Genomic DNA, 16,017 nt, shown 5'->3' on the forward strand with positions numbered 1-16,017 from the left:
AATGCCTGAACAATATTAATTCCTAAAAAGTGTGGGGGGGGATTACCAGCCTGTGCTAGTTAGATGAACAAAAAAGTTTTTTTTTTAAAAAAAAGAATAGAATGATATAATATGGGAAATGAAGAAACAGTAACTTTTATCTGAAGTAATCTGCACATCTGCGAGATCTAGGTTGCGTGCACCTTCTCTCCACCCAGTCCATGAAAAAATTGTTTTCCACGAAATGGGTCTCTGGTGCCAAAAATGTTGGGGACCGCTGGTTTATGCATCTCACACCAAGATTTCTTATTACTAATATGTAAAAATGCATATGCATCATACCAAGTTTTTGATTTGGGTTTTCTTGTCTTTATGAATAGCCACTATAAGAATACAGTCTTACTTATGATACACAGGTTTGTTCCCCAAGAGTTTCTCCAGTATATTTTAGTTTTTAAATAATAATCTAGGTAAATAGCCTTTTCTGCAGAATATAGTTTGCAGTGTGTTTGATACAGACATTAATCATATTCCTGTCATGATATTTGAAAAACAAATAAAATAGAAAATTAATATAAATGTTGAAAAATTCATTATAAAAAGACTAGAAAATAATATTTGTTCATCTCAACTATAGAATTACTACTTGCTGAATATCCATATAGTTTCATATTTTTACAGCATTTATCAGAAATGTATAGTGAGCATTTTTTGAAATATGTAATAAAGGAACACAAAAATGATTTTCAAAATAGATACCAAGAAACAAGATACTTCTCATAGCAAGCCCATGAACCACTTTACTGCATTCTGATTTCTTGAATAAACATGAGATTGGGGGGAGGCTCTTATGCATAATCAATATGATCTTTTAAATTTAGTTATTTCTTTTTCTTTTAAATGTAACAACTGATACATTAATTGTCTTTTTAAGGCCAGGTCTATTAAACATCAATGAACCTACTACTCAACCCTGGCTTGCAGATACTTGGCCTAATACTGGGAATAATCATAATGATTGTTCTATTAACTGTTGTACATCAGGCAATGGGAACAGTGACAGCAACCTTACTACTTATTCTCGACCAGGTATTATTATTTATCATTATCATCATTATTATAACAGTTCCAACTTTCCTGCATCTATATTGTTCAGTCACATCCTTATATCAATATTCCTATTGCCATTTATATGCAGCCAAATGGAGTATATAGATTTAAAATACATAACAAAATATTTTATTCTTCCCCAAATATAGAATTAAGGCATTTACAAATCTTCAAAACACAATGATGTGCTATAGCTCTTTCTTATGATATAGATATTCAGAAACAAAATCAAGGTCCCAATTTTATACCAAAGAGTCAATGCAGCTATGAAGAATCTTGGGAAAGGAAGATGTTACTATCATGTGTCTTCTCTGTCACTGTGTCTGTTCTGTGGAACTGCATTATCCTGGAGATGCAACTGACCTAATCTGTTGGTCCATCTCAAGGGATTAAAGACCCGGGTGTGCCCACAGGCATTTGGGCTAGGAGCTTGAACAAGCCCTGTTAGTTGATTTTTAGTTCTTGTTTCAATTATTAAAATTAAACTTTTTTTAATCATAGGCATATACAGTAGTATATTGACTTTTTTGTATATTGTTTATAAACCAGGTTTGTTCTTTGGTTTTAATTTTTTGTATGCCACTTAATATCACTGTGATAAGATGGACAACTATAAAAATTGTATGTTGAAATAGATCAAGAAATAAAGAAAGATTTGTTTCTGAAAAGAGTAGTTGAAATAAAATAACCAAGGACCTGGTGGAACTTTCATTAAGAGATACATACAGCTTTGGAGCCATGGAAAGAAGTATCTCTTTATGACAGCTTAGACTTTAATTTCCTTTTATTCAGTGTTAACTATATTGTTAGAAATTCATTTTTCTTTACATTTCAAAATCATGTATATATGTTAAAATGCATACTATAACTGAATATATTTTGGGATTTTTTTACTTCCTAATATGGATAGCTGACTGTATAGCAAATTACAACAATCAGCTGGAGAATAAGCAAACAAACTTGATGTTGCCTGAATCAACAGTTTATGGTGATGTGGACCTGAGTAACAAAATCAATGAGATGAAAACATTCAATAGTCCAAATCTGAAAGATGGAAGATTTGTCAACCAACCAGGACAGCCTACTCCATATGCCACTACTCAACTTATCCAGTCAAACATAAGCAATAATGTAAACAGTAATAGTGGTGATTCAAATGAAAAGCATTGGAAGCCATCTACTCAACAGAAACAAGAAGTTGCACCAATTCAGTACAACATAATGGAACAAAACAAATTAAACAAAGGTAAATAGTTTGTAGTATTTTCTTACCTTGTGTTTTAAACCTTAGAGATTTTAAGCAGTTTTGAAACTCCTTAAACAAAAAAGGCCAATTTTTATACTAGTACATTAATACTGATTTAAACCTTTTCCAAACTGATTACTAATTATGAAACGTTGATCACATCTAAATGAACAAATCACTTTCTAGATATAAAAACTATTAATTTAAAATTTGTCAGCCTGGTAATTAGTGCATCCGAAAACTCAGCATATTCTGATAAATAAGACAATTAAATAAATATTCAAATGGCTTTTAGCTTAAATTCTAACAATCTAATTTTTATGCAATAATTTTTAAAGAATATAGAGATCAACTATATAATAATTTTCCTTAATTTGATAGTAGATACATGAACAGCTATTTGAAAGAAATAGTGTTATTTTATTAAATTACAGATTACCGTGTAAATGATAATGTTACAACTATTCCATATAATCAGACTTATGATCAGAATACAGGAGGGTCCTACAACAGTTCAGACAGAGGAAGCAGTACATCAGGTAAGTATAGAAATATACAGTGCGTTTTGTAAAATAAATACTCTATGATGCCTTATTATAATATGATTAACATATTTGGAGAGCTACGTCTCTATACTGTACATATTTTATTTTAATTATATTTATATATTTATTTGTATCCTGCCTTTATTAATTTTTACAAATAACTCGAGACAACAAACATATCCAACACACCTTCCTCCTCCTATTTTCTCCACAACACTACCCTGTAATGTGGGTTGAGTTCAGAGAGAGTGAGTGCTCGAGGTTACCTAGCTAGCTTAGATAATATAGATATAGATATACAGAGCATCTTTGAGTCAGTGTTGACTCTTGTCTTTCCATATTTTGTAGCAAGATTTCAGAAGTGGGTTGCTATCGCTTCATTTCTAGGCTTGGGAATCACTGACTGGCCCCAAGTAACTATTTCCTGGTGTCTAGCATTCTACCGTAACCAATACACCACCAAATCCTCTTTCTTCACTAGAATATGATGACAACTAATTATATAGTTCTATAAGTACTCTCAATTTGCTATTTTTATTTTTAATAATTTATAGTATTTTTAATATAAATTATGTTAGAGAATTTTAATTTCTCTATTGGTGAAAAATAAATCAGAAGCTCTCACAGTTGACTGCATTTAGCTGATTCAAATAACTTTATATTTATATAAAAATATTTACAATACCATTCTTCTTTACAGCAACATAGCTTAACGAAGACTTCTTACAGAGACAGACCAGACAAACCTAGAGACTGGAAATCCAGCTCCTAACTCAATACTCTTTTTGCATAGACTCAGTAGCATTTTCTTCACATTGGCTGACTGAGTTACCACATGACTCTTCCTGCTCATGAATATTCCTTCCTTCATGACAGGAAGAGACATCAGACCTATAGATTTAATACATGTTTTTATCGTGAAAAACCTTGTGCCACTAACCTGGCCTTATACTGTATATCATTATTTGGCAATGCCTTTTTCTTATATACCCATTTAAAACCCACAGCTTTGGTTCCCTGTGGCAAAGTCACTGATTTAAATACTTCATGGTCTCTCATGGATTTCATCTCTTTATCCATGGCCTCATTCCATCTTTCTTGTTCAGCTTTTGGTAATGCCAACACTTCTTTATAACTTCTTGGCTCAAACTACACATTGCAAACCTTTACCTTGCTGGCAGAATACCTGTCAGGTGGAATTCCTTTGTTACATCGCTCTGACCTACGTGGTATTAACTGCTCCTGTGTCTCAATTCTTTCTGGTTTCATGTCTTGTTCAGCTTCTCCTCCCTGAACATTGACATCTTCAATCATCATTTTTTTATCATTAGATGAGTTATTGTCATTAAATAGATCACTGTCATTAAGTGAGACATACCCAGAATTTGCATTAATTCTGTCCCAATTTTGTTCTGCAAAATTAGCAGACCTTGAAATTATAATTATTTTACTTCCATCGCTAAAGTGATATCCTTTTGAGCCTGGCTCATAGCCCACAAACCTGAGCTTTCTTGCTTTTTGCTGTCCCTTTCTTCTGATTGCTTTAGGAATATGTACCTATGCAGAAGTTCCAAAAATTCTCAAATGTGCCAGTGATGGCTTTCTCCCATATAGAATGGCATATGGAGTATTATTAATGGAGGAACTCCACAGCCTGTTAACTATATAATTAGCAGTCAATATGGCTTCTCCCCAATATGACCTGCTCAAACCAGAATCCTCCAATAATGAATCTTTCATTGTTTGCAAAACACCATTTCTTCTTTCAGCTACACCATTCTCTGCTGCTGTGTAAGGATTTTTACATCTGTGTCTTAATCCCCAACTGCCCCAACCATTGTTGGAATTTAGTTGACATAAATTCAGAACCTCTGTCAGTTTGCAACTGACACACTTGTTGTCTGTACCTTCTCTCTACAAAACTTACCCACTGTTTGAATTGTTGTAGCACCTCTGTCTTTGCTCTAAGCAAATAGCAAAATGAATACCTGCTAAAATCATCAACAATTACCAGTGCATATTTTGCTCCTCCCAAGCTGGCTTGCATAGGTCCCACCAGATCTGCATGGACCAGCTCTAGAACTCTTTTTGTTTGTCTTGTGCTATATTTACTAACTGGGAATGCCTTTGACTTCGATGCTTTGCATACTGAACAGTCCAAATATGTTTTGCATCCCTTCAAATTTAGCCCTTCTGCAAAATCTTGCATTTGCTGCAAAACTTTAAAGCTTGCATGGCCAAGTCTTCTATGCAGAAGATGAACACATGAATCATGCTCTGCAACATTCTTAAATATATGGGAACATTGAACCTTTTGTCCCCAAAATACATATAGATTATCTTCCTTTATGCCTTCTGCACAAATATTCCCATTCCTTTTGATGAAACATTTCCCATTTATAAAAATGACCTTAAAACCTTGTTTGTCTAAATTAGACACACTTAACAAATTATGTTCCATCTCAGGTACACAAAGCACATTGGTAAACTTTGATTCCAAATATGGAATTTTTACATCGCCTCTTCCGATGACTTTTGCTTTCTGGCCATTTGCCTAAGCCACAGCTTCTTGTGCTACTGGAACAAACCTGCAAAATAATTCAGAGTCATTAACAATTGTTTGACTTGCACCACTATCTATTAGCCACTTGTCTCTGTTCTTTCTATAGCAAACTTTTGCAACACCAAAATTTTCCTTTTGCAAAGCAGTCGTTTTTGGTTGCACAAATGTCCTTTGCTGCAAACAGTTCCTCTGCAAACAGTTCCTTTGCAAATGTGTGCTCGCTCCACAAATGTAGCAAGTCTTTTCCCGTTGAGCAGCTCTCTGCTTGCAAAATCTCTCCTTTGTTGCAATTTGGTCCGGGTCTGATCTGCTTGTTTCTTCTCCTCTGGAGACTTGCAGTCTGGACCCCCTCCTTAGGAATTTCTCCTCCTCCTGGCTGCTTCTAAAATGGCGTTTTTCCTCTTCATTAAACAAACGTGTCTTTAAAGCCTCAAAATTTAAGTCTTGTTCTTCTTTGCACTCAAATATTGCAGAAACTGTGTCCCAGGTTTTATCTAAACTGTTCAACACCAATAAAACCTTCTGGGACTCAGGGAATTTAATCCCACGTTGTTCTAAGTCCAAAAATAAACTTTGCATTTTATTTAAATGCTGTTCCACAGATTCACCTGGTTGCAAACAGGCTCTGTAAAGTTTTCTTGACAATTGCACTATATTGCATGCAGAAACATTCACGTGGACAGCTCTCAACTTCAACCAAATCTCCTTTGCAGTCTTTAAATTTGCAACATTTAGAAATTGTGCATCATCTAAATTCAAGATAAGATAAGCCATTGCTCTATCATGACTTTTCTGATCATGATCAACTGCTGCAAACACTTGTGGTGGATTTTCTACAATATACCACAGCTCTTTAGCTTTCAGCAAACATTCCATTTTTGCAGCCCACACAATGTAATTCTTCTGGCCTAAACGAGGCAAACAGCTTTCTTTAAATTCCATTGCAGCCATTTTGCTAATTCTGCCTTGTTCTTAAACTTTCTAAACAAGTCTTAAAGTTGCCAACGTTGAGAACCCCTGCTCTAGGAGGAAGTGCTCATCTCCATTTCTTAGCCAAGAGTGCCAGCATTGCCCCAAGGCACTTCCGTGGTCATGTGGCCAGCATGACTATATATTGAGGCTCACAGAATGCTGCTATCTATTTATCTACTTGCATTTGCATGCTTTTGAACTGCTAGGTTGGCAGGAGCTGAGACAAGTAACAGTAGCTTACGCTATAGCACGAAGCTTGGGTCTTGAACCTGGTCTGTCAGCTTTCCAGCTGACAAGCTCAATATCTTTAACCACTGAGTCCTTTGCTAATCTTGATAGCCCTCCCCACAAATGTCAGCATTGTCTCATTTGATTGTGAAATTCAGTGACTTCTAGAAGACAATCACATGGGGGACAGGTGTTCCAGATCAAAAACTTTGTTTGAAACAGGAGTCTGTATCATGTAACCTTTAGTAGGATGTTATTTCAGATACAGGCTGATTTAAAAGTAATGTAAATGTGTTGATTAAATCTGAATGTGCAGGTCCATAATAGACATAGTAGCTGCTTATTAGCAAAACTCTCTCTGTATATTATTAAATTTAATATGTGGTGGTTTGCCATAGTAAAACATGAGGAAAAGTTTAGTATATTTAAATACATCAAACATAAAAATAACAATAGACAATTGGACAATGCATTGGAAAAAGATATAATCTAAATAGGAAATACAATCAAATTAAATAAGCCATGACACTATTCAATAAACTATAAATACAGGACAAATTCCTCAATTGTTGGAAGCGCCAACTTATATGGACAGAAGCAATATTTTATAGATTGCTGTAGCTAATGTGTAACTCCACTGCAAAAATGGCCAACACTGAAGCTCATCCACAAAAGTTGTATTCTAACTTATGGTAGTATTGGACTTATTCGTAAATTCATTTATCTATATTTGTTGTCAAGTGATTTTTAAAAAATTATGTGAGATGGTGCCACCTTATTAATAATAACTTTCATTCCAGGTGAAACACTTCTAAAATAAATAAAAATATTTTTTGTGCATGAGGAAATTGCTAGTTATAGGTGGGGAGTATAGAAGCCTACATATCTCTGGGAAAGCTATAGATTTACCTAGATATGACATGCACAAGTATTCAGAAGCAAGCACAATAGAGTAAACCATTCTTAATCTTGTCTTCTGCAACAGTACTACAATGGATCCAGGAAGAAAAGTCTTATGCATGCTTGTTTTATTAATTGCATTAGACACTTTCTTTGGTATACTAACTGTACGCTTCACATCAAGCAATTTAGATAGGGCAGAGTGTGAATATTATTAAAAGCATACATAATATGTGCATATTTCTTTTCTAAACAAGCGTGTTGCCAGTGGTGGGATTCATCCGGTTCACACCACTTCGGCAGAACCGGTAGCTAATTTTTTGTTGCCCAGGCCCAGAATGGGCTTCCGGAAGTGGCATCCACACTGAGAACTGGTTATTCATATATTTGAATCCCACCACTGCATGTTGCTCAGAATCCAGTATCTTATGGATGAAGTTACATTGGGACTTTTTAATAATTTAATAATTCAATGCACTATGCCTCATGTATTTATTTATTTATTTATTTATGCAATGAAAACATTGCAAAGGACTTTATGGATTAAGATAATTGATTGCTATTCCCTCTTCCCATTTCCTTTTTTATTAAAGTTCTTTTAGATAAGCCTAAAATCAATCACTCTCTTATTACTCTCTTTTTAAGTCCTTTGAGTTGAAGAGATAAGGAAAACGTATCAAATCTTTATAAAATGATTTAAACAGTAACATTTTTTCATATAACTTTATTAAAATTTTAATAAAGTTAAAGCTAAAAACTAACAAAAAATATTTAAAATAAAGTCAAGAAAATAAAAACAACAAAGCCAAAAGTGCAGAACAAAAGAAAGAAAATATAAAGAAGTAGCTTCTGCTTTTCTTACAGAAATTATAAGTATAAATTTTCTTTTTACTCTATGACTCATTGTGACTTTAATTTTTTCTATATTTTTTCTTTTAATCATCAAATCATATATTGTAAGCTCATCTCTTTTTTTTTGTTTCATACAAAACATTTATAAGAAGTTTCCAGTCAGCAATAAATTAATCTTTTCTCTGATCTGAGATGCCCATATCACCATTTCAGAACTTCCATCATCTTCACCATCAATTCCTCCATTGTGGATAATGTTCAATCTTTCCATCTGTCTGCATATAATAATCTTGATGCACGTAATATGTATACAAAGTTCTATGAGTTCTTTAAAACTATGAGCCCTTGGTTGTTTTACGGCAGATGTTTCATTATCCAAATTAGGTAATATCACCAGTGCTAATAAGAAGTGGTGTTTGCTTTCAATTTATATTCTAATGGCTTGCCCTGTCGGTGCTGGGTGTAGTCTCAGAGATTCTTTTTTTGGGCTGTTTACTGTTAGCTTGTTTGACAATATCCCAGTCAAGGAACTACCAAAGAGCACCAATCCTGAGCTACAATTATTTTCCTTAATTGGTACTTTGTTTATTAATCAGTTCCTGGTTCAGATGTAAAGGAAACAATGGAGGATTTGTACTTTCAGACTTGTAAGATCGAAGTCAACCTTTACCAGGTAGACCACAAAGGAAATACGACCAAATCTAACCTACATTAACAGAATGCTACAAGTCTGAAAGTACAAGTACAAATATCCGCTATCTTCTTTACAGTTTGATAAACTATGGACTGTCCCTTCTGAGTTTATCCAACTAGTGGCTATGCCTTCTCTTATCTGGCCATTCCCTGGGCAGCATTTTTTCTTCTTGCCTGTCAAGGTCTTTCCTACATATCATTATAGTGCCAAAAGAAAAGCCTGTAGTTTAAACTGTATATTAATCTTTGAAATATTCTGAATTAGTGTGTGTATTTGAATCCAAAATCTTCTGGATTTTTACACCTCTACCCAGAACGTTTCCTCTTGTTCACATTTCCAACAGTCATAAAATCTTCATAATTCAAGCAACTCTAGGAATGTATAAGGTAACAATGCATCTGTTAAGTGTCCGTTTTCATTACATCTCATCTCAAATATCAGTTCCAAATTTAACAATGCCCAAATAATTGGTCTTTTTTTTAAAAAAAAAACTTGAATTATTAAAGAAATTGTTACAGAATGTTATATTATTGTGTAAGCCATAACTGTAACCGAAATATTTATGTGAGTACTTTCTTTTGCTATATTTATTGTGAGCTACCTAGTAGCTGTGTTAGGGTTTTTATATAATATTTTTAGTTTAATAACTTTTCATATAGCTGTGTTTGAGAATATATTTAATAATTTTATGCCCAAAGTATTTCATGAACAAATTATTTACAATTAATGTCTTAATGCAATATTGAAACTTTAGTAGGTCATATCTATTGTCAGACTGTATGTTAAATTTTAGTAATTAAACAACAGAAAGATGCTTCAGGTAATATATTTGGTTTATATAATATATAATGCAGATATATTATAGGAAATTTGCTTTAATTATATTGCTTAGAGAGTCTGCTTATGTTTCTTAACCATTTATTCAAGCTAATAAAATCTGTTATGTGTTTAAATATGTAAATTATGTATTTCATTAAAATGCATTTTAAAGCATAAAGTCTATAATATGTTTATAATGTTGTGTAAAAGGCTATGGTTAAAAAACTGCTTTAAAGCATGTGTCTTATGTTTTTATAAGTTAAGATAATTGAATTTATCAGAAATTAAATTTTTATAGACTTATTGTAAACTTTGTCTAAAATATTGACTTAGCCAATAAATACCTAACAAATACTGTGTTTAAGTATTAAGTAGCATATAATTTAGGTGGCATGGCTTGTGGCAGCACTTAGTTATAGGTGGAATGAACTTGATCCCCCAAAAGTGGAATTGAACCAAGTAATACTTGGATGGGAGACCATCAAAGAATGTTAGGGTTTTAGATTACACTGGTAACTTTTTTAAAAATAATAATAATAATAATCTTTTTATAATAATATAATGTTTATAATAATAAGCAATACCATTGTCATTGACCAAAATTAACATCACTCAATTACAAGACAGTTTTGCTCAGATTAGCTTACATCTTGCAATGATACTTTGATCATCAAACATCCATATCTGCCTATCCCAGGTCCTTCAGAAGGACTCGAGAGTTGGACAAAAATATCAGTTTAGGAAAGATTTATAAGTACTGTGATACATTTGTGATACATTTCTTCACAGGAAGCCAAGGGCACAAAAAGGGTGCTAAAACGCCAAAGACATCTAAACAGGCTTGGACAGAAGTACTTCCACCACCTCCTGTACATCCACCTCCCCATAATAATAGTGAAGATTACAACCCTTCTGTGAATGAAAGGTACAATAAAAATGGATTCATAAGTAATTTTAGTTCACTTTATTCATTAAATAAAATATAAAATTAATCATTGTAGGTTTCCAAAAGAAGAGATTAAGAAGTAATAATCAAAGAGAAATATATCTGATCCATTGGATTTTTATATTGTTACATTGTTTCATAGCTATGATCATGAAATTCCTTGCCCGCTACCACCAGCAAGAATGTATATACGGCAGGATGATCTAGAAGAAGAAGATGATGAACGAGGTCCTACACCACCAATTCGAGGAGCAGCTTCATCTCCAGCTGCAGTGTCCTATAGCCACCAGTCCACTGCTACACTAACTCCTTCTCCTCAAGAAGAACTGCAGCCTATGCTGCAAGATTGTCAGGAAGAAATAGCCCATTTGCAACACCCACCAGACCGACGGTATGTTAATTGAAAAAGAAACTTTTTTATATTTTATGCTAATGTATTTTATTAGACAATACTATCTATGTATCATTAAGGTACTATTGAAAGGAATTATTCGTGAAGACTATGATACTTCATCTTTTCAAGGTCACATAGTAAGCACAGATGCATAATTTGGCCATCAATGTATAAAATGTCAAGTTAATATGTCTACAGAATTAATACAAAAGCATGCTTATTTACTGGCATAAAAGCTATTCTCATCAAACCATATTTTAAAACTCACAGTATTTAAAAAATATAGAACAGCTAGAATGATTAGATTATAGAAGTAGATGATGAATTAATTGAAAGTAACTTTATCATTGTTCTTTCTGCCATATAAGAGCTGAAGCATTGGTTAAACTGTTATTACATGCAGTATAACTTTACATAAAGTACTTCATCATGGAATTCATTGTCAATATGTTATAATAGTCTCAAGATTAGATTGCTTTAATAAAAGTATAGTAGAAATTCAAGGATGGTCAGTCAACCTATGTCTATTATGTGAGCTAATCCTAAATGTAGTTTTTGTATTTCAAAGTTATATGTAAGTGATAGCAAATGTTTAGAATAAATTATTGGTGTTTTCTTTTCTTTGATTATGAGTTTCCTGACAGGTTTTGGATTTTCTTTGATACTTGCTCTTGATCTGCAACATCATTCTCACTTTCATATTTGGGAGTTTAAAAACAATATTACAGGTTTAGATCTTTCCAAAGCATATCCGGTCAAATGCTCAATGAATTATAACATAAAATATAAACCTTGACTTTCAGGTTTGTTGTTCAAAAGCCATGTCATAATTTTTAGGTGTAATAACTTTTTTAACTATGATGACTCAGTTCACATTGGTCAATACTGTATCAGCTAAGTAGACCTGTGAATGACATGTCACTGTATCTTTGTGCTCATACCTCCCCCCTTTAGAGGAAAAAAACACCTGGACATGGAAAATGGAATGAGAAATGAGCAAAAACTCACTGAAGAAAATAATAGATGAAGTGGCAGTTTAGGAATGACTATTGGTTAAAATTTCATGTCTATGTTTCCCCATCTCCAAAGCTCTATTCTCTCATATGTTTGTACACAAATATACATATATCTTATTTCATATTTATTTTAATGTGGATTGTAAAGTGAACTGAGTATGTTTCTGAAAAATACTATGTAAAAAATAAAAAAGAAACTGCAATGATATAAAACTGTAGAAATAAAGCACTTGACAGCTCAAACAAAAAGCATATTTATAATCTACAACTGCATACAAGAGCTGAAATAATTTTGTCTTCTTTCTCTGAAGAGTTTCAGAAGAAAATATGTTTATCTAGATAGATTTTTAAATAAAGCCAGCTTATTCTAGATGTTAATAATCAGAATCATGATGTAATTTTTATTCCTAATTGCAAATCACTCCCAGCGGGTTTTTTTGAATCAGTTTCCAAATTATCTTCAAGACCACTTCAAAATTTAGTGAATATGTAATTTTTCCCCTCTCATTACTAATAAAAAGGAAAGATGCAGAAAATGCTGGCATTTTTCTCTGTCAGCATTAAAAGCAGTATTTTTCTGAGTTTTTGATCTTTCAAATGGATGTGCAGCACAAACAATTTGGTCTTATAAACTGTTTTATTTAAACTCTGTAAAGATAAACATATTCAGGTATAATTGATTTTTTTTAAAAAATATGCTATAAATTATCAAACTTCATGTATTATTTTTCTGTCTACTTAATGACTACAATATCATAGTTGTAAAGTACTTATTTGATAAACCAAATTCAGATTTTGCAAGTACTTGTCATTTATATTCTGCTTAAGAACTATCTGAAGGAAAATTCTTCATTTTATTTTAGTAATCAATAACTTCAAATTACAAACCAATATACAACTGTATCTTGTAATGGATACAAATATTAAAAATGCTATTAACATTAAAATTATTATTTTTTAACTATTCGCTCACAGGCGTCAACCTGTGAGCCCACCTCCACCTCCCAGGCCTATTTCACCACCGCAGACCTACGGTTACATTTCGGGACCTCTTGTATCTGACATGGATACTGATGCACCAGAAGAAGAAGAAGATGAAGCAGATGTAGAAATTGCGAAGATGCAAAACAAAAGGCTTCTTTTGCGTGGCCTTGAACAGACACCTGCTTCAAGTGTGGGAGATCTGGAGAGTTCTGTGACAGGTTCCATGATCAACGGATGGGGTTCAGCCTCCGAGGATGATAACATTTCAAGTGGACGATCTAGTGTTAGTTCATCAGATGGATCCTTTTTTACAGATGCAGATTTTGCACAAGCTGTTGCAGCAGCAGCGGAATATGCTGGTCTTAAAGTAGCAAAACGTCAGATGCAAGATTCTGTGGCAGGTGAGATTTCTTGTTGTCTTTCTATATAAGCCCAGGCTTGGCCTCTGAAAACTATGAATCATGAAGTTCTTTTGTGACAGTTGTTTCTGTTCTATGTGAATCCTGTGAAAGATATAGTAGATGCTTATCTAGAATAAGTTTCTTTGAATGTAAAACTAAATCATTTCTGTCACATATCTTGATCTGTCTTATCTTAGAACAATGGAAAGTTGCTAATATACTGTATCTCTAGAAAGCTGTTTGCAATTTTGTTAGACAGAGGTCCAAAAATGTTCTTGAACAACAGAAATTTTGTTCAAAGCCATATATTTGAAGTAGATAGTAGCATGAATTCATAAACTAAATTATAGAATTTTATTTAACTTTTTAAGATTACAATTAAAGTCATATTAATGATGGTCAATTACTTATTGGCTAGTCTTTAAACATTTTTAACAAAGGAAACAATTATTTTTACCTCATGTTTTGATAAATTTTAAATAATAATTCCCACAGTATTCAAAAATTATATATTAACGGTGCTAAATGGAATACAACCCCTGAATATATTATTATAATTACTTTATATTATTAGAATTACTTTCTATGTGATTTATCTTCCACCTCAATTCTAATACAAACAAAAATTGTATAATACACTAATTCTGTGTGTAACAATAAGAAGAATCATAATGATACAAAATCAGTATTAAGCTAAGCCTTCCAGAGTTGCCAAATATTTTCCATATTCTAGAAGGTCATGTGAGTAGATGATATCTTTGCTTCAAGAGGTAAGCCCTTCCTAAAGAATGCATCCATTATCCTGTCCCTTTTTTGCATGTCTAAGAAGAGACCTTTAATAGGTATTCTCTCATTTGGCAAACATAATCTTTGGGAAAGATCCTCAGATAGGGTTTTAAAAATAATAATAAACAGTTTGAATTGCATTCAGAAACAAACTGGCAACAAATTCAGTTCCCACAAGAGTAGATGACATCATAACTATCATGGACCATTGGATTTTGAATCAAGTAGTGTTGCTGAGTGTCTTCAAGGGCAATCTGTTATATTACTACTGATAATAACGCTGCTCTGGGAAATCTGGAAAACAAACCTTGCTACCCCAAAAAAAAATCTAGATGCATCTTGCTTGGAAAAAAATCCCAGTTAATATTCTGCAGCAGTGAATCAGTCTTTATACTATAATATTATTTAATAATTTACTATTTTATCCAATAATTAGCAATATTTGTTTATTTGTTTGTTTGATTTGTTTGTATGACCATCACCCCAAAGGCAGAACTCTGGGTACATTACAATTACAATACAAAGTTATATAGTTTTGTTTATATATACATTAATTATTGTGTTTTCAGTTACAGAAGGCAATTGTCTGATTTTGGAAAGGAAAGATCAATCAAAACACTGTTTCTTTTCTAGGTCATAGACATTATCATGCCTCACACTGCCCTAGACCTACTAGCCCTGTCTCCACTGACAGCAACATGAGTGCTGCTGTAATTCAGAGAGTTCGACCTGCCAAAAAGCAGAAGCATCAGCAAGGACATCTGCGCAGAGACATCTACACAGATGGTAAACACTATTATTAAATGAATGGCTTTCCCAAGTCTTTATACTTATTTTCTAATGCTTATGCCAAATTAAAAGTATTTTAATTTATTTCTAAAATCCATACCATTCAACAATCATACTATAAACATCGCCATTGTTATCAGTTTGTTCTTATTGTTCCTAAAATATTATAAATATCAACGGGCATTCATTTTCAGCTATTAGCTATCCCTGTAGTTGAGATCAAACCCTGTAATGTTAGAAATGGTGCATGTATGAGATTAAAATCTTCATTAAAATACATCCGTCCTCATCTGATTTTTTTTTTCCTGTCATAGAAAAAATTTAGCATTTAGATAGCATGCAGCAAAATTATTGGATTTTTTTTTATCCCTAACCATTGTATTTGTTCCATGTGGTTACTTTGTGCACCAAAAGGCAAAATCTAATCATCTCCTTTCATGCCTTCACACACAATATCGACTCCTGCTGAAAAGGCAATGCATGTATTCTCTAGAGAATATAGGAGGATAATGCAAACATTGTGATGTTGTCTAGAGACAGCCTTTAATGAAAATGCCTCAGGAGGGCCAGTTTTTATTAAACCACCTATTTCATAAAACAACCATGAATTTATGTAAGATATTTTTCCACAGGCCTGCCCATATTGTTAGTTTTTCTAAATTCACTAAAAGGGATTTAGCACAGGCATAATTCCTTCCCAACACAGAGAGAGAGAGAGAAAGAAAGAACGAAGCCTCTCCTGGTTCTTATCACCAACAATCTGATTAAGACTTTCATTACCAATCAGAAATAT

At 33.0% G+C, this 16,017-nt stretch overlaps 1 protein-coding gene across 4 annotated transcripts in view; it reads left to right on the forward strand.

The window, feature by feature from the left end:
• The window catches only part of ROBO1 (roundabout guidance receptor 1), a 256,970-nt gene that overhangs the window by 226,184 nt on the left and 14,769 nt on the right, over window positions 1-16,017 (forward strand). For 3 of the 4 annotated variants that reach the window (XM_039337208.1, XM_039337206.1, XM_039337207.1), the window contains 7 exons: window positions 914-1,068; window positions 2,000-2,335; window positions 2,770-2,874; window positions 10,698-10,833; window positions 10,997-11,245; window positions 13,240-13,649; window positions 15,069-15,221. In XM_039337208.1, the coding sequence (XP_039193142.1) occupies window positions 914-1,068; window positions 2,000-2,335; window positions 2,770-2,874; window positions 10,698-10,833; window positions 10,997-11,245; window positions 13,240-13,649; window positions 15,069-15,221 (1,544 nt within the window). The remainder of the gene's footprint in view (window positions 1-913; window positions 1,069-1,999; window positions 2,336-2,769; window positions 2,875-10,697; window positions 10,834-10,996; window positions 11,246-13,239; window positions 13,650-15,068; window positions 15,222-16,017) is intronic. The other variant, XM_039337209.1, reaches the window with a different exon arrangement.

The sequence above is a fragment of the Crotalus tigris genome, unplaced genomic scaffold (genome assembly GCF_016545835.1).
Source record: "Crotalus tigris isolate CLP2741 ecotype Arizona unplaced genomic scaffold, ASM1654583v1 scf7180000017672.2133156, whole genome shotgun sequence".
Lineage (NCBI taxonomy): Eukaryota > Metazoa > Chordata > Lepidosauria > Squamata > Viperidae > Crotalus > Crotalus tigris.